Here is a 19459-nt window from a genome sequence, read left to right on the forward strand (position 1 = left end):
TTCAATGCAATGCTTATTTAAAACATTTGTCCATAGCATCTTCTCATAATTACATGATATATATACGATTACATTTCGGATATTGAAGACTGCTAAAAAGACTCACGTGAACACAGTGTATTTGTATTGCGGTTCCACGTCCCGTCAGCTGTGCACACCAAATTGGTAGATGTTGTGGGACGGTAACCATTAGTACAGGAGAAGAAACAAGAGTCACCAATACTTCTACTACACTTTGGTGACAACACAGCAGTGTCCAGAGACTCGGGACACAAAATCACTGTAGAGAAATATAATTGTCGTTCTATTTCAAAATTTCATTATGTTTTGGAAAGAAATTTCAAACTAAAAAATAAACAAAAAATGAAATGGTTGAAATCTGTGTTAAAAAACTGCGTTGATAGAATTGAGGAGCTCAAAAAATGTTTGATTTACGGAATTCAGGAATTCAATGCAATGCCTTTTTTAAACATTTGTCCACAGCATCTTGTCGTTATTACATGATATATATACGATTACATTTCGGATATTGAAGACAGCTACTAAGACTCACGTGAACACAATGTATTTGTATCGCGGTTCCACGTCCCGTCAGCTGTGCACACCAAATTGGTAGATGTTGTGGGACGGTAACCATTAGTACAGGAAAAGGAACAAGAATCACCAATCCTTCTGCTACACTTTGGTGACAACACAGCAGTGTCCAGAGACTCGGGACACATAATCGCTGTAGAGAAATATAATTGTCGTTCTATTTCAAAATTTAATTATGTTTTGGAAAGAAATTTCAAACTACAAAATTAAAAAAAAAATTAAATGGTTGAAATATGTGTTAAAAAACTGCATTGATGGAATTAAGGAGCTCAATAAATGATTGATTTACAGAATTCAGGAATTCAATGCAATGCCTTTTTTAAACATTTGTCCACAGCATCTTGTCGTTATTACATGATATATATACGATTACATTTCGAATATTGAAGACAGCTACTAAGACTCACGTGAACACAGTGTATTTGTATCGCGGCTCCACGTCCCGTCAGCTGTGCACACCAAATTGGTAGATGTTATGGGACGGTAACCATTAGTACAGGAGAAGGAACAAGAGTCACCAATCCTTCTACTACACTTTGGTGACAACACAGCAGTGTCCAGAGACTTGGGACACATAATCACTGTAGAGAAATATAATTGTCGTTCTATTTCAAAATTTCATTATTTTCTGGAAAAAAATTTCAAACTACAAATTTAAAAAAAAAATTAAATGGTCGAAATATGTATTGAAAAACTGCGCTGTAAAGCGCACAATATACAAAATTTTAAAAACTCATATTCTGCGTATTGAGTGTATTGAAAAGGAATTTCCAATCGGAGTGAACAATTGATAGAATTTATTAGCTCAATAAATGTTTGATTTACAAAATTGAGGAATTCAATGCAATGCCTTTTTTAAAAATTTGTCCATAGCATCTTCTCATTGTTACATGATGTATATATACGATTACATTTCGGATATTGAAGATCAGCTACTAAGACTCACGTGAACACAGTGTATTTGTATCGCGGTTCCACGTCCCGTCAGCTGTGCACACCAAATTGGTAGATGTTGTGGGACGATAACCATTTGTACAGGAGAAGGAACAAGAGTCACCAATCCTTCTACTACACTTTGGTGACAACACAGCAGTGTTCAGAGACTCAGGACACAAAATTACTGTAGAGAAATATAATTGTCGTTCTATTTCAAAATTTCATTATGTTTTGGAAAGAAACTTCAAACTACAAATTTAAAAAAAAATTAAATAATCGAAATATGTATTGAAAAACTGCATTGTAAAGCGTATAATATACAAAAATGAAAACTTATATTCTGCATATTGAGTGTATTAAAAGGAATTTCAATCGGAGTGAACAATTGATAGAATTAAGAATATGTGAACCTGACAAAAACAAGTTCATTGCGCAACGCGAACTGTCGTCTGGCGATGAGCTGTCGTATTTCCACATCGGAGGTTTATTTGCTTAATTTAAGATTTAAAACAGTGATATAAAATGTGTAAGTTTATGAATTTGCATAAACTATCATTTATATCAACATTTACATCAAAAGGTTTTATTTTTTTAATCATTTACAAACTTAAAGTTTACGACTTACTTGCGCCGATTTCCGGTAATTTCCCAAATCTCGATGTAAACAACAAGTCGGAATGACAAAAACTGATGGATATTATTAGTGTATGACGAATATTGCGAACACAAACTGATGTCGGGTGTCATAAAAAGGGAATGAAAAAAAAAGGCCGAGACCATACACCAGTTCCCTGTGATTTAAACCTGCCATTTGCAAGCAGTAAGCATGGTAGGTGTCTTATCATGACATATGCTATTGTATTATGTTCACATTACAGATTATTATGCTCGTATATTATCCACGTGAAAACAATATCGCCTAGCCTATATGCAGAATAGCTACACAATAATCCTAATTTGTTCAAACATAAAAATTAGTCATTGTTAATTCAGTCAGTGTTTGTAATTAAAATAATCACAATTTTAGTTCGAATTTTCTTAAATGAAATTAACCATCTGATGATAAATGGTAAGGTTAACCACATAGAGGGCCCTGAGTTTACTCTAGCATATGACAAGCTTATTTACCAACATTTACCCACAAAATATTTTTAGTGTAACACTTTCATGCACATTAGCTTGAACAGTATATTTGTAAGGAATAGGTTATATGTTTCTATTGATGATTTATTTTAGCACATATAGTTCATAACATGAAGAGTTAATCTTTTATTCACTATCAATAACTGATAATGTTGATTCTCTGTACTGTGAAAACATTTGAACAGCTGACTGATATTCACCTTTATTGAACTGTAAATATCAAAGTACAGTTGAAAGAAAAATTAGTATGTCATGGTTTATCGGTTGATAGAATTGCTCACATCATATTTAGATTTCATGTGCTGGGTTCATTAATGTTACAAATTCTTATTTTTTTCCCATTATTTTCAAATCATTAAAACGCAAGATTTCTAAATACACACAGTTATATAAGATATGAAATTGTCAAGTTAAGTAACATTAATTTTTAATTTTCAAGATTAGAATAAAATGTTGACAAGTTTCACCTGATATCAAATTTTTATATAGAATAATCCATTTATATAAGGTTCTGTCTGTCTATGTTGCATACACTTTCATAATATGCCTATATGAATTTTATTTTTTTACATGTAGCTTCTTAAAATCATCCTTTCATATAAGTCCTTCTTATATGTTATAAGTAATATTACCAGTAATATCAGGGTCTTTTTTTAATACAGACTTTTCAAACCTCCAAGAGATGAGAACATCACTGGTATGTGTTAACGAGGTCATTCCTAATACAAGACACAATGCGGAAAAATATAAGACTAGTGTAAAGAACTGAAACCATGAGTGATGAAGAGAAGAGCTGATAATCAGATTATTGTCTCTGTTATGTTCATCCTGATAAATCCTTTCCCGATGGATGCCCTGGATCATTTATTTGGTAATTTACGGATGACAATATCTATTTCAACATTTATGATATAATATTAAGACACTTAATAAGCAGCACAACATATCCTGAAATATGAAACTGGACCAAACCAGTGATAATCTACCATTTATGATTTATTACATTTACTTGGATTTGAAAACCATTTCTGAAACTCCAAAAGTCATGAATAATTTGGACATATAAAGCATACAATTAAGAATTAGTATTGTAAAAGAATATATATTATGATATTGCATATGCTATAAGAAATACAATTGATAGATATCAAAAGGTGTTTATACTGACCAAGTGCAGTAATGGCTATATACTGTTCCTGTGGAGAAACTGGTTTTTAAAATATATGTCTTAATTATGTTTATAATTATGTTTAATTTGATGATTGCATAGTATCTCAAATTATCATTTCTGTCTATTAGTGTCTGTCTGTCCATCCATTTATCTGTCTGAAGTCTGTTTTATTTTATAACCCTGATGAGGTTACTGATGTAGATCAAGTTGAGATCATTATTATTGATTTTTTGTAGCCGAAAGTTTTAGGCGGTCCATAATGATATGATTTGTAAAGTTTTATTTAAACACGAGCATGCAGGATCCGATGAGAAAGAAATTTAATTGGTGTGGCCTTCCACATTTTCTATATTTTAGTTCAAATTGAGGCTGAACCATTGTAATATATTACCCTGCATAATCATTCTGATAAAGTCTAAATCATACATTATAATTAGCATCAAGACCAATATGGGGACCAAGGAAGGGTGCAAAGTTCAAAGGAATTATAGGATTGCATACAATCATGTATATACATAAGGACAAATCATTAATCATTTCAGAATCTGCAGTGTTGTTTAGTCCAATCAGATAATATGATTTAAAGAATTATCATGATTAAGTATCAAATTTCATTTTATACCTGTGATCATTTGAAAGATTCTCCTATTTTCCGACACCCATTTTAATGCAATACCTTGCAAATCAGACAAAACTTTTAAAGATTGATAGAGGAAATTCAAATTAATTACAATCAGTATATGATTTTTATGAAACCTGTGATTTATTTGGTTTGATTTGTATTTTAAATCTTTCAACAAAGGCTTAATAAAGATTGTGTGTATTAAAGTTTTCATGCATATTTTTCTTTTTTGTGTACAGAGACTAGAGTTTCTTGATTATATCAGATATGCACAACTATGACACTCTGTTAATTACCATTAAAATAAACTCTTTAGGAAGTGAAAAAATTGTTAAATTAAAGAATCATTTTCTCTTTATATGATTGGTTTTTAGAAATACAACCATTTATGGCAGTGTTGACGTTCATGAAGCGTGCAGAGTGATTTTTTGTAAAAGTCAGATCAGAGGAAATTCGGATTTTCAGCCTTTTTAATTCAATTAGTTGTAGTATTTACAACACAACTCCATTAATTTTGTTCTACAAGAACTTATGCAGGTTCACAGTATAACTAGATGAAAGAAATTGTCATTTTAAACAGTTATACGTCTTTTTTAACAGCATGTAGGGTTTGTAGCATGTATTTCAATAGAGGTCAGAGGAAATTCAGACATTATTACCTTTATTCTAATTCACCAACATGCCAATTATTGATTACTAATTTATTGCTTTTTATCATTTCTTCAAAATTACATTTAAAAAATAATAGTGTAATTATAGGAAATAGTATTTTTTGCAATTTTTCTAACTCTGGTCACGTCAAAAATGTCACTTTTTTAGTGGTCAGAGGAAATTCAAACTAAAATAGCGGATTAAATAAAAGGAATTCTTATAATCCATTTTCAGATAAATAGAGTATTTTATTAACCTTTTTTTATATTTTGGTGAGAAAATTTTTCTAGTTAATTGTAAATATGTCTTTTATGACATTTTTAATTTGTATTTAAGTTTTTTTTTCTCGCTCTAATTTTTTCAACATGGGTAAGTTTGAAGGTCGTTGCCATGGAAACGAACTCACGAGCATATGCTTAAAATGTCTTTTTTGACAAAAACAAATTGATTAGAGTCTGTTTAAACAATTTTTTCAATTATTCAATTAGTTTCATGTCAGGTTCACATATCCTTAGGGAGCTCAACAAACGTTTGATTTACGGAATTCAGAAATTCAATGCAATGCCTTTTTTGGGGGTTGATTTTAATCAACTCTCCTATGCAGTTACTCAGAGAAACCGAAAGTGAAACAGTGTTTGGACCTCAGCACAAATCATTGCTGCACACAAGAAAGACTTAGTTCTTGAAAATAATTGATAAATTCGATATAATGTATGCGAAAGCATTGTTTTTCAAGGAAACTTATTTATAAATACCTTGAAAATAATCAGATTTTAAATGGTATGAACAATTTAAATATTTTTTGTAGTCGTATGTATTCCTACGCTAGAGTTAAATATAATCTCGTTCAGCTCGACGTTTGGCTGTCTCTGTAAATCCTTGTCGGAGATTTACGGTGTCAGCCGGGCGTTTGGTTGAACGAGACTAGAGTTCAATATTGTTTGGATAAATACAATTTTCGAGAAATATTTCTATTACTGATACATAGTTTGATTGAATTGATTTTATCTTTAAATATTATTTAATATGATTCATATGGGGGTTTCTCGACATTCTTGTCGAAAAAGTCCAAAAATTCATATTAAAAAAAAGTGCGTAATTCAAATTAGAAACTACATGTACTTGTCATTCAAAAAAACATATCATTAATTTTAAAATAAATAAACATAAACCTAAATTAATCGACAAAATCAACTCCCGTCAGTCCTTCAGTACTTTGATTAAAAATTTGTCCACAGCATCTTCTCGTTATTACATGATATATATACGATTACATTTTGGATACTGAAGACAGCTACTAAGACTCACGTGAACACAGTGTATTTGTATCGCGGTTCCACGTCCCGTCAGCTGTGCACACCAAATTGGTAGATGTTGTGGGACGGTAACCATTAGTACAGGAGAAGGAACAAGAGTCTCCAATCCTTCTACTACACTTTGGTGACAACACAGCAGTGTCCAGAGACTCGGGACACATAATCACTGTAGAGAAATATAATTGTCGTTCTATTTCAAAATTTCATTATGTTTTGGAAAGAAATTTCAAACTACAAATTAAAAAAAAAATTAAATGGTCGAAATATGTATTGAAAAACTGCGTTGTAAAGCGTATAATATATAAAATTGAAAACTTATATTCTGCATATTGAGTGTATTAAAAGGAATTTCCAATCGGAGTGAACAATGCCATGGGTCATTGAAATCTCCAAAGAAACCTCGATAGACCTTTGCAGCATGTGATAATTGTACTGAACCAACTTACAGTAAAACTCATTTAGTACGAACACGAATAAAGCGAAATTTTGGATAAAGCGAAGTATTTAAAGTGCCCATTAAAATCCTTAACAAATCATCGCAAAATTTTACTGTTATAGCGAATTTCTTTACAGTTTAAAAAGCTTGCACTACCAGTTAAAATAAAAATTTGAGTGGTTTTTAAAAAAATAAATTAATAAATTTACAATCCGATTATTTAAGATATCAAAAGAACGTATTTCATTCAAAGCCTCAATTACAGTCTGTCCCAAGATATTTATGCTGCACATTTTGACGATTTTTAATGAAAATACTCATACCTGGGAAAAAAGTGCAATTGAAATCGATGAAAGGAAACATTTCCATGATAACCTCATTCACACATTGTCATTTTCCCTAGTAAAATTCACAGTGAAGAAAACAGATTTCCGACGGAGATTTATAATGGGGAATATTTTGTGTTAGCGCTTTGCTTTTAACTAGGTTTGAAAAAGATCGACTTTGCATTATTTGTAATATTGTTTGAAGTTATACAAAATTCATAATCGACGAATGGCAATCGAGAAAAAGTTAAATGTATGCGCTATTATTTTATTTATTGGATTTTTATTGTGGGTGTTTTATATTCGCTAGTCGATTCGTGTTTGTAACCCTTCTTTTATAAATTTTATAAAGAAATAAAACGAATACCTTCACATAATGTATCTGTTGGCAAATTCCATTGTCCCAAAGATCCACAGGAAACAGAAGTATTGATTGCAAGTCGATAACCGGTTTTACATTCAAAATTACATGATTGACCTGGGTACGGTTGGCAGTCAAGAAAATGCAAATTACGTAGCGAAGTTGGACATCGAGTCACTGGAGCAAAAATAGAGGCAAATGCATTATAGGTATACATGTACATGTATTAAATTGATCGTTAATTAACAGTAGAATTGTGACCCTTTTATTTAAGAATTACCTCCTGGGCAAGTTAATTGATCTGATTGGAGATTCACGTTGTCTTGACAGCCACAAGTTCTTCCGGTTGGGGTTGGAAAACAGAATGTACTGCAAAATCCATTTTTGCTCGAACAACTTGAGCTTACTAAAAATATAAAAGATGTTAGGGAAATGTAGGTTTATTTTAAAAAAAAGTGAGTTAAGTTAGCTGTTTATTTTACCGTCTTGACTTTCATCAGCATAAATATCAAGGCCGTCTAGTCGCCCGAGTTCTGGATGGTTCGACATAAAAATCACCTTGGACCCAGTTCTTTTGTCCAATTTTGTGATGCGTCTGTGTATAAAAAATGAAACTAAGGCAAGATCCGTAATGCAAGATTTATACACTCTCTGTAGTGTATTTTTTCAAAGATAAAATTTTTTTATAACCATATTCAACCAATAAGCAGTAAACATAAATAAATAGAAATTGAAAAAAAGGATCTTTATCAGTTATTCGTTATATTTGATATAAAATTATATTATTAATAAAGAATATAATGAAGAGCTCTCCGGTTCATGGTCTTCTAGTGGAGTTTCAACAGCGCACAGGGTAAAAATCCACTTGGGCAGATAATAATTATTTCAAGACACGAAAAACAAAGATTAAGAATTATCTTTTTACATAAAGAATTATTTAACAAACTAACTGTCTATTCCATGCCGTGTAGAAGAGATACTGTCCATGGCTCACAATGCTCATTAAATGGGCATCATTATCAGACGCTAGGATTTGGCGATTTCCACCGTTGAGGTCAGAAGATTCGATGCGATTTTTTTTCCCATCCGTCCAATACAATCTGCTTGCTAAAACAGTCGATATTGAGGAAATGTTTATTATCGTTATTAATGATGACTCAATTCTTCAAGAAATTAAAATGCAACATCACTCAAATATTTACATGTAAAATCAATGGTTAATCCGTTAGGCCATACAATCTGTGTTGTTGCAATATAGATTTTGGATGTTCCGTCCATAGAAGTTCTACCTATTTCAGTTATGTTTCCAAATTCTGTCCAAAACAGATATCTGAAAAATAGTGAATTTTTCATGTTGCAAAATTTATAGATATTGTTTTTTCATTTACTACGCAGTGAATTATCTCCGACATTTTATAAATCGGACGTTAAAATCTATTTATTGATAAAAATTACCCTTTGGAGGGATGGAGAGTGATGTCTCTTGGACTATGGAGATCTGATATCAGCGTTTTGTGAAGAGATGTGGCCCTGTGGACTACTCCAATATAACTCTGAGATGTCGTCGGACCTACAGCTGTATAATACAGATTACCCGTAGAGTAGTCGATGGCCAGACGGTCTGCATAAGCAAAACCTGAAAATAAAACAACATTATTTCTATTTACCGTGAAATATATTGCCGGGATTTATTTTTACCACTTTCTTGTTTACATTTATCTTAACTAAAAAAAAAACCAAAATCTCTCATATCTAATGATATATAGAAACCATGGCAGGCAATTTTCTTGAATTAAAAAAAAACCTCACTTGAACAAATTGTCATGATAATTCCTTCTTTTTTGTTTTGTTTGTGGGTTTTTGTTTTGTTTCTGGTAAAAATTGTTTTCGCATTATATCCGATATTGTTCTCAATTTCAGTCGCTTCGCGTCAGTTGACAATGGTTTCCTCGGGGTATCAATTTCAACTGTTATCCTCCCAAACAGGCACTATCTATTTAAGTATACTGAATGTCTTAATTTTAGAGAACTTTTTACTGCTTTTATTTAGAAAAGACGTGAATTCTACGGCGAACCGTACGCGCATAATTTACGCGCATGTCACAATTCGTTGTGTTACCCGTTGCTAAGTGTGTTGCTAACGCTGAGGGTAATAGAACGGATTATCAACTGCGTCTAAACCAATCAGATTTCAGTATTTAACATGAAAGTATAATACTAAATATTGGTGTTTATTATAAGAATTTCGACTTCGTTCATTGATATTTCAAAGGGAGTCGTTACGGTAAAGGTAAACACAATGATACAGTTTTAAGAAACATAAAGCTACACACACTGACAAATTTTATCTGTAAAATCTTATATATACCTGTTGTGTAGAATAATGTTCTGTTTGTTCCATGCAGCGATGTAGTCATTATGGTATTCCTGGACGAATCAGAGAAAAACAGCGTCCTTGTTGTTTTATCAAACACTATCCCATTTGGTTTGTTAATTGATAAAGGTAACTTTACAACAGTTCCAGTCTGAAGATTAACCTGAATTATCCGTCCATGTGTGTAATCGGACGCAATAATGAAATTTGCTGTCAAAACATCTACAAAAGAAAAAAATACTTAAGGTAAAAAGATATTTTATTTCTAAGACACGTATAAGTGAGCTTAAATTGTAACTGATTTTTTAAATAGGCTTGTATTGATGTTTATCAGTATAACAATATTCCGTGAAATTATAGGAACTAAATTCTACACTATAAAAATACATTCGTTCTTTCTTTGTTGTCGTGGAATTGGATTACCTATAATGCAGAGCGTTAAAAGAAGTTTGAATCATTGAACCAATTTTTTTTTAAAGGGTGAGTCATATTTGGTGGTCTTTGCTTTGAAGTCTTTTTCGTATTTAGCGTATTTTTACAAAGCAATTAATAAACCATGCATCAATATTTACAGATAAAACTTTAGGCATTGTTTTTGTTTATTTTGTGCAATCGAAAAATTATTTTTGTGAACATTTTTTTCGGTGTATTGTTACAACATTAACAACAAGTCGGTTAACATACAAAGAACACAGGCGTATTAATTAATATAACATGAATAAATCTGACACAACTATCACTGATACTATTCAAATGATACGAGAATAAACTGAAACGACATCCTTATTATCCCAGTTATAAAAGGAAGACTAAATTTAGGATTATTTTCCCTTGTTACATCGGATAATTCCAGAAGGAAACACACTGCACTTTTCTCTATCACTTATCTGACGTTTTGAAATTATGGCTAAATCATCTTAAAAACATACTTTCTTAAACAATGAATGACGTTCATAGACTATTCAAAGAGTTCTGAAAAATGAAATTTCAGAGATAAAAATTGAATTCAAAGTAACCAAATGCTAAAATATGCAATATAGTGCCTGTTTTTATAACAGACAACGACGCAATTTTAACTTTGGCTTTAACATGGCATGGTTAACTAGAAAGTGCAAATTATCACAAATCTGAGATTTTAGAGAATTCCATATTGTTGAAACAGGACGTTCCTTGCGAGAACTTATCTGAGTCTATACACGTCAACATACAAGAATATCAAAAACTTAAAATCGGGTAAAATGGATTTGTTGAATACCAAACCATTTATTATAGAAACACTGTTGAGGAAAACATTTTATCAGGATATTGTTTAAAACTAAACTGCCTACCATAGAGTAGCATTATGAAGTCTTGATAAACCAACGTTCGGTTTGATAAATGGGTACCCACCACTGTCACAACTCTGATCTGGTTGTAGCTGTAGGCCAATATCGCATTCACATCTGCGACCATCTTTTTCGGGAACACATAATTCTCCACACCCACCATTTAAGATTTTGCAGGTACCTGATTTACATTATTTCATTAAAGATGAAGGCACACACAGAATCATGGTTATGAAAAATTTTGCAAATTTTAGATACAAAACAAAGAGAGAGAGAGAGAGAGAGAGAGAGAGAGAGAGAGAGAGAGAGAGACAGAGACAGAGAGACAGAGAGAGAGAGAGAGAGACAGAGACAGAGAGAGAGAGGAACAGGAAAGTAGTGTATCAAATTAGATATCATATGGCATATCGGTATACCTCGTACGTCCATTTCCAAAGACGAATCAAACACAGCGACATCTTTTAAATTGTTTAATATATCAATTTCATATTTTGAACTAGTATCGGTTTTTCTTCCAAAAAAGAGTTTATCTCCATTTATCCATCCAAAGAAATCCTGCAGTGAAATAGCAATATTAAAAAAGTAAATAAAAAGTATTTTTATGAAAAGAATTATACACAATTTTTAAAAATAATAATTTAATCTAAAATAGAAAATAACCTTATAAACAAATGCTCTTGTAGCTCCATTTGTAATGATGTGACTTTTCATATCGGAACCGTTTGCCATCGAGCTTTTAATCAACGTACGACCTAGCCAGTAGAGTCTGTATCAAAAAATGATACTGCAAGCTATTTGGGTGAATAAAAGCAATATTGATTGTATAAGAAAAAGTTTAAAAAGGCTTAAAAAGGTACCTGTGACTTGTAACGTCATATTGTAAAGAACGTGGATTGTTTAGGTTTGCCGCCGATATTAGAACTGTTGGTGTATCTCTGGTCCAGGATCCACGAACTATTGACCTATCTGATAACCCTGTTATCCAGTACAGGGCGCTTAAATAAAGTTTTTAACAGCAGTGGTAGGTTAATGCCATTGTCTGTTTAAAACTGAAGGATTTTAAAAAAAAAAATCGTATTTCATATTCATGCAAGACAGATGTTATATGCAATATATATTCTTTTTTATCTCAGCCTAGATTAAATTAGTCTTTTTTAAAATTTCCACTTAAACCTTGGATTGTTTATCGGGGGTTTTGGGTAATGTCAGAACTTTGCAATTTATTTTAGAAAAGCAATGTCAGATATCATTACTCAAAACACATAATACGAGTCAAACAGTTGAAGTACCAGCTTGAAAATTAAAAAATAGAAACAATTCACTACTGTACTGCTTACCCATTGTAAGGATCTATGGTTAGAGAAGCGGATTGATACTGGTTGGTATATATGGTGGCACTAGTACTGGTTTGGGAATTAACTGAGAAAGATCTAATACTCGACGTAGTGGGTTCTATCCATCCAAGAAGTTTTGCAATCCAATCGAACGTTAAGTCTGTCATTAAAAACATTTAAAATGATGCTTGCTGTCCATATAAATTATGACAAAAAATAAATCGACATATTAAGTGGCATAGATAAATGACTGCCCAGGATAAATTTGTAAATTTTTTGTTTAGTGTCATTACAGTATGAAAATGGTTGTATTGGGATGTTCTCATGTGCTCTAGGGATTGGGTTACAATGTACCTCTGGCGGATGAAACAGATGCAATGGTGCTTGTTTTCCGTGAAATTATGTCGTGTTTCTTTAACGAACCACTACTACTTTCTACGAAGTAGATGATGTCAGAAATGGCGTCAACAGCAAATGTCTCAATAATGTTGCCAGGAATTCGCCTGTATTTATATCGATTTGACTGGCTACTAGCTGAGTGGACTTCATGCATGGCAAAAATCGATGCGTTGCTAACGATAAAACCCCTTTTAAAAAACCAGGACTTCTCTGAAAAAAATTATTTCTTTCAATAAAAAATATTCTTAAAAAACAGATATGGTGACGATAGTTGCTTTCTTAATGTAGTTACTTTATATGATCTTGTTTCTTTAGTATCATTTGTAAGACAAAGAAGTAGATGAAAACCAATACCTATACATGAAATGTTATTGCTATCAAATATAAATCCTTCATAACAGAGGCACTTTGGTCCCGACCGTGCATTGAGACAGATATGTTCACAATTAAAAGAATGACATGGATCTGTAAAAGGGACACAATTCAATGATTATCACAAACTTTATTCATGTGTCAGAATAAATAAATAAATTTTGATTAGTTTTTTTTCACCTTTATACATGTATTTGTTCCTGATAATCTCTCTCTCTCTCTCCCTCTCTCTCTCTCTCTCTCTCTTTCTCTCTCTCTGTATTGTATATTCTCATTTACATTTCATTGGTCACTGTCTATTTTAACAAACAAGGAACAACAATCACGATATAACTTTTGAACTTTGCTGAAATGGCAACTTGTTGTTGAAGTGGACAGCATGCAGCTAGTACATGTAGTACGATGACTATTTCATACAAAAGTATCATACTTAAACCACTTACTACTAAAGGATCGTACAGACTCATTATCATACACTGTTATTGCATACGGCTTTGCTGATAGGAAAGTTCGTGAGTAAAGTAGAGATCCAGATGAAATATCAACTGCTAGGATGGCCTTTGAACCAACACTTACTGCGACCAGCATATTCTAATAAAAAAATCAAATTAGATGTAAGTAATTTTACTATAAAAGAAATTCACGTTTTCGATCAACAAGATGAATTGCTTTCGTTTAATGTATAATTGAAAAAAAACTAAGGTAAAAATTGTTCTTTTGCTTATATCTTATTTATTCAAACACTGTTTTTTAAATCATATTTTATCCTTAAGGACAAAATTGATGTCGGCTTCGGGTTTTTTTTAAATATCAGATTTGCAATTTTTAAAATGTTTAATAATTCTAATGAGTATGGACTCGAAAACAACCAATCAAAACATTAAAAATGCGAGGCATATAAATGTAACTTTGGTTGTTATCTTTTGATATACACACTCTCACAGCTTACCGGAAAAATTCAACAACTTCTTGGGTACCTGCTTACAAAATAGATTTCATTTCTCTTCCTGTACTAAAAACTAACACGTCGTTACTCTTGAGGGGTGTGCATTACACAATAATAATTTAAGGAAAGAAGATTGATAATACCTACTTATATATATATATATATAAAGTATGTTTTATTTTCTGTATTCAAACCTTATACGCCCTATCTTGGGAATGTAAATTAAACAATAAAAACCCCAATAATACACACCTGAAAGTATGTTAAGCCTGTTATGGAAACCGAGTTCATACGCCTGATCACCCTCCTATTTGCTCCGTCGTAATCACAACCCTCCAGGGTGTGTCTGCCATGGTCTGCCCAATACAATTTTTTATTATCAAGGTCCACGGTAAGGGTGAGAACTCTTGAAAGTCCCTTGTGAATAATCACAACTCTATCTCGGCCGTCCAAAGAAGCTTTTTCAATTCGGGAATTGGGATCATTATCGGAAAAGAACATAAATCTGTTGATAAAGATGTTTAAAAATTCTTTCAATAGCTTTCATGTAAAATGTGCCAATATTTTTCTTTAATATGAACTATGAAACACGTTTTACCTGTCCACCGGATCTAACGCCAGTCCTTCAGGTTGATTCAAATCTTGTTGAACTATGACTTTATAGAACGTGTTGTTGTAATTGTAAGCTGGTTTCATGGCAATCCAGTTAAGTAGGGAGTCACACCAATACAGATTATTTGACACAAAGTCAAATGCAATCTGTCCAATTGCTGCTGACTTGCCTCTAAACTGAACTGAAAATTTCGCTGAAACATTTTGCCAAATTGAAAAATTGTGATAAATATAAATTGTCTCCCCAATGGCTGCAAAAACGACTGCTTTCTTCGTATCAGCGGTGAGGCTGGTTATTTGCGAGCTTGAAGGATTAATTTCTAAGCTAACATTCCGGAAGGGATTCGCTGAATCTTTAGGTATATCTGTTATGGTTACAAACGACGCAGGGTTCCATACTCCAAGAATCAGACCTTTGTCTCCAAGAACACCTGATAATGCATCATGTGAAAATGTTAATCATTCTATACATTTGTTTACTATATCAATTAATTCTATAAAACAAGAAAACATTTTTATCTTTATAGTAGATAAAGTTAAATTTATTTTGACATATAGCTCAAAACAGAAGTTTTGTTTCCTTTTCAAAAAGATGTTATAACATTAGAGTTCAGTTTTTCATTTTAAGTTAAATGTATTCTTTTAAATAGTTTGGCTGAATAATTTAAGAAATCAATGAAAACCACCTATAAAAATATATACAAATATATAAGATGTGAGAATAAAAAATATTCAAGTTACGAATAAAAATCTTTGTTTTTTTTTTAAATCTTGAAAGGATTTTGTATGGTGCATGGTCAAGTTATTTGATACAAGAAAATGCACAATTGTTTCTCTTCTTTTATGTGATTGTTCATGTTGGGTTTTTTTTAATTAAATTCAAGAAAGGGTCACTACTACTGCATTATCAATTGCAGTTTTAAAGCGTGTGGGATGATGAAGTGTGCGGTGTGGATGTTTGCGGGGTGTAAAGGGGTGTCTACACCTTTATTTACAATTTAAAACTAGTTCAAAGATGCTTTATATGTGCTTTTTTTACCGGAATCCTGGTCTTATATGACTTAAGAGACGTAGCCATGGAGTTAGTGTCCCCTTGTAACTTCTTCTGTTTGACTGATTGAGGAGGCAGTTATATGGCAATTCGGGAATGGAGAACACGGTTTATTATAATAGACTTCGCTCTGATTCTGCGTTGGTGTCAGCTCCCTCCCTCTAGTCTATCAATCATTGTTGTGACACTACTGTTGGTGTTTTAGTAAGTGGATGCATTTTTAACCTGGGGGCTGACCAAAATCTTTTGACATTTGTCCTTGATATTTCCTGGACAAGACGAGATGCTCATCTGTAAGGAAGCAAGGTGTTGGTTGCCTTCTTACAAACACTTATAATATGATGGTTCCACGATTCGATGTTAGAGATGTTGATCCCTAGGAACTTGGTTATGGTTAAATCCATCCCATGTAATGAAAGGTAATGCATTGCCTCCGTTTGGTGGTGATACAAGTAAATCTGCACTTGTCTGGGTTAAAGTGCATTAGTTTTTCTATTTTTGAGATGGTTTAGGTCCATCTGAAGTAGTCTGGCATTGGCCTCTGTAGTGATGATCCTATCAGAAGGCAGTCATCTGCAAACAATTTGGCCTTGAATCCCACTCAGGCAAGAAGGTCGTTACATGTACATGTAATACTTTAAATTTGTTGGGGCCAATATTCATGGATTGTAAGTTTTTTGCTTATTCGTGGGAAGTAATATCGTATCGTTGCTTTGGTTTTCAGTTTCAGTAAGAAAACTTACCCTTTCAGAATTTGTTTTCGTTGAATATGTAAGTTTGTGGGATAGGGCTAGGCTCGAATATAATGATAATTGAGCAACGACGAATTTAATGATTTCACAGTATACGCCAAGAAGAACATTGGGTCAAGGCCAGTTCTTTTGGGCACTCTGAATGTAACGGGTGTGGTTGGTGAGAATTGGTCCTCCACAAGTCGTTGTTGCGTTTGATCAGACAGGAAACTTCAAATTTAATTTAGTAGGCTGCCTTATATGCCTTAGTGATCTAGTCTGGCGAATAAACTCTCATGCGGGAAAGTGTCAGATGTTTGTTTTGAGCAGTCCAGTACCAATACTCAAAGCGAGGTTTTGGATTGTTGTTTTTTGGTGTCATTGTAGGTTTAGTATTTTATAGTTTTACAAAGTTCTTATCAGAATCAAGGAAGAACAACATTATGTTTTATTTATATGCATTTTGTTCTTAAAACACCATTTCTTCTGGTGCTCAATTTTTTGATAGTTTTAACTTTGATTCTGAAGAAAACATGACATAGAAGTCACATGCATTTTATTTGAAATTGTGGTAAATATCATTTGACTCTGAAATTTGTTTCAAGAATGACATCACTTGATCTTATTTTGATGAAGAACATACCTTTAGAACTGTATTTTGAGAGGTTAAATGTTAGTTGAAATACCATTGAATTGTGTCAACAGTTTGTATACAGAGTTATTAGTCTTTTTTCCTGATTATCTTTGCAGCATGCTGCAAAGATAATCAGGAAGAAAGACTAACTAATTAAGATTGCATTTCGAGTTCGATATATTGACGCCAGAAAAAATCATAAGATCTTATGTTTAAATTGTATATACTTTTTCTTGGCAGTTTGATAATCAACTTTATTATGAGTAATATTTAATCAGAGACCACATATAAACAGAAGAATAACTTTTTTGTAAAATGTATTAGTGAATAATGGTGATATTCTTGGGTTATACTGTCTTAATAAATCATAGAACGTTTTGTAAATCAAACTTGACAATGTACTAAAGAAATTGAATACTCTAAGAAAAACACCCCAAAACCTTTCTGGTCATAGATCAAAATTAAACGAAAGTTCAATTCTCTATTATACAAAGAAGTATAATAAACCACCCATCTATCAATTTTCATATTTTTATTTTATATAATGATTGGTACTAAAATGGGAAATAGAAGATATATTTTCAAAAAAAGTCTTACTGTTTGTGTAAAGAATCCATTATATATTTTCATATTAATGACATATATATTTAACACTTACCAAGCCAGAAATATTCACACAGTATTAAGAGTTTGAAAATCCGTATTCTTCTTAACTGAAACATCTTTACTTTGTCAATGTGGAAATAAAATATAACAAATTGTCCGAAAATGTCGTGTATATATGATACTATGAAACAAGGAAGTTGTTTCAAAATTAAGTTAACATCAAATGAGAGGGTCAGCTTACTAACACTTAGAGAACTGGACGGTCTCGATACAAGAGTATCTTTTGTCAAGAGGGACGTTTTACATAAGCGTTATGTTTACATATTTACTCAACAATATTACTTATTAGGTTTGTTACTGACTGTTTACAGAAATTTCTGTAAACAGTCAGTAACAAACCTAATAAGTGTTTTGTTTTGTCGAGGACCTAAAGTTTGATATGTAAACAACAAAAGATAATATATAAGAATTAAATTCATAGGCTTATTCTCTAATTTTTTACCTTTCTCGTCAGTTGTCTGAGCAAACCTGAATGCCATTGTATATAGAATCGTTTTATTACGTCACGGGCAAAGGGATATCACTCTAAAATATTTTGGGGTTTAAATTCAATGTATGGTTGAACGTTTGTGTAAAAATTCAGCTCAAATAACGTTACGTCCGCCATGTTGCCGTATAAATTTTGACGCTTGCCGTGTAAAGAGATTTATAAGGCAATCACGTGACACGATTCATCCAATGAAGTCGAGACATTCTAGTCCGAGGCAAAACAAATGAGAATTTAGGACTGTTTCCACATTTTCCATAACAACTACTTAGACACTTCAAACGTCTTGGATAAAAATTAATGTTGGGTCATTGCCATTGTCAATTGACATGCTGTTTAATTTTATAATACTATGAATAGAATACAATAAATTGATATGAAAAGAAGACCAGTTTAAGTATTAACTGTCACTAAAATACGAATAATAAACGAAGCCATTCTAAGATTACTGTTGTGATTTGAATCGTAACTTTATATATATATATATATATATATATATATATATATATATATATATATATATATATATATATATATATATATATTGATCAATTTCTTTTTTACCCCAACATAAAAGTATTACATCTATAATTAACCTTTTACGCCATAAAGCAATTTTGACCACGGTGTTGACTACACACTTTTTCGTGATTTCTAAAGCCCTCGCGTCGTAGAGTTCTGCAGAATTAATAGCTTATGCTAGAATTTATTGGTTTTCAAACGTTTAAATTTATCTAGATGGTGAAATTATTTTATCAGTTAATGTAATGAATTTGTTAAATTGTGTCATGACATTAAACCTTAGTATCTAGTGTGGGATAAAAGTCGACCTATAAGTTCTAAGGATCTGTCAAATATTTGCAAATAAAAGGTTTAAGGGAACTCCTTGCTGTTTTTACAAAATAGCCTTGTTGGTGTGGACATAGATCAACAGAAAATAACAGGTTTAATTTCATGTTTATTATCAAAACA

General features: G+C 32.1%; 1 protein-coding gene across 1 annotated transcript in view; it reads right to left on the reverse strand.

The window, feature by feature from the left end:
* LOC128155423 (prolow-density lipoprotein receptor-related protein 1-like) overlaps positions 1-18135 on the reverse strand; it is a 59802-nt gene extending 41667 nt beyond the window's left edge. Inside the window, exons 1-23 of the mRNA XM_052817121.1 lie at positions 17993-18135; positions 14905-15349; positions 14559-14811; positions 13804-13951; positions 13343-13453; positions 12944-13198; positions 12593-12749; positions 12113-12250; positions 11916-12021; positions 11672-11810; positions 11320-11436; positions 9925-10152; positions 9012-9192; positions 8759-8886; positions 8507-8663; positions 8039-8151; positions 7837-7962; positions 7563-7733; positions 6426-6599; positions 1541-1714; positions 1002-1175; positions 554-727; positions 107-280 (exon numbers count right to left, since the gene is read on the reverse strand). Of these exons, the coding sequence (XP_052673081.1) occupies positions 107-280; positions 554-727; positions 1002-1175; positions 1541-1714; positions 6426-6599; positions 7563-7733; positions 7837-7962; positions 8039-8151; positions 8507-8663; positions 8759-8886; positions 9012-9192; positions 9925-10152; positions 11320-11436; positions 11672-11810; positions 11916-12021; positions 12113-12250; positions 12593-12749; positions 12944-13198; positions 13343-13453; positions 13804-13951; positions 14559-14811; positions 14905-15349; positions 17993-18056 (3907 nt within the window). The 5' untranslated portion in view covers positions 18057-18135. The remainder of the gene's footprint in view (positions 1-106; positions 281-553; positions 728-1001; positions 1176-1540; positions 1715-6425; positions 6600-7562; positions 7734-7836; positions 7963-8038; positions 8152-8506; positions 8664-8758; positions 8887-9011; positions 9193-9924; positions 10153-11319; positions 11437-11671; positions 11811-11915; positions 12022-12112; positions 12251-12592; positions 12750-12943; positions 13199-13342; positions 13454-13803; positions 13952-14558; positions 14812-14904; positions 15350-17992) is intronic.
* Between the last annotated feature and the right edge of the window lie 1324 nt (positions 18136-19459).

This window comes from Crassostrea angulata, chromosome 7 (genome assembly GCF_025612915.1).
Source record: "Crassostrea angulata isolate pt1a10 chromosome 7, ASM2561291v2, whole genome shotgun sequence".
Classification (NCBI taxonomy): Eukaryota; Metazoa; Mollusca; class Bivalvia; order Ostreida; family Ostreidae; genus Magallana; species Magallana angulata.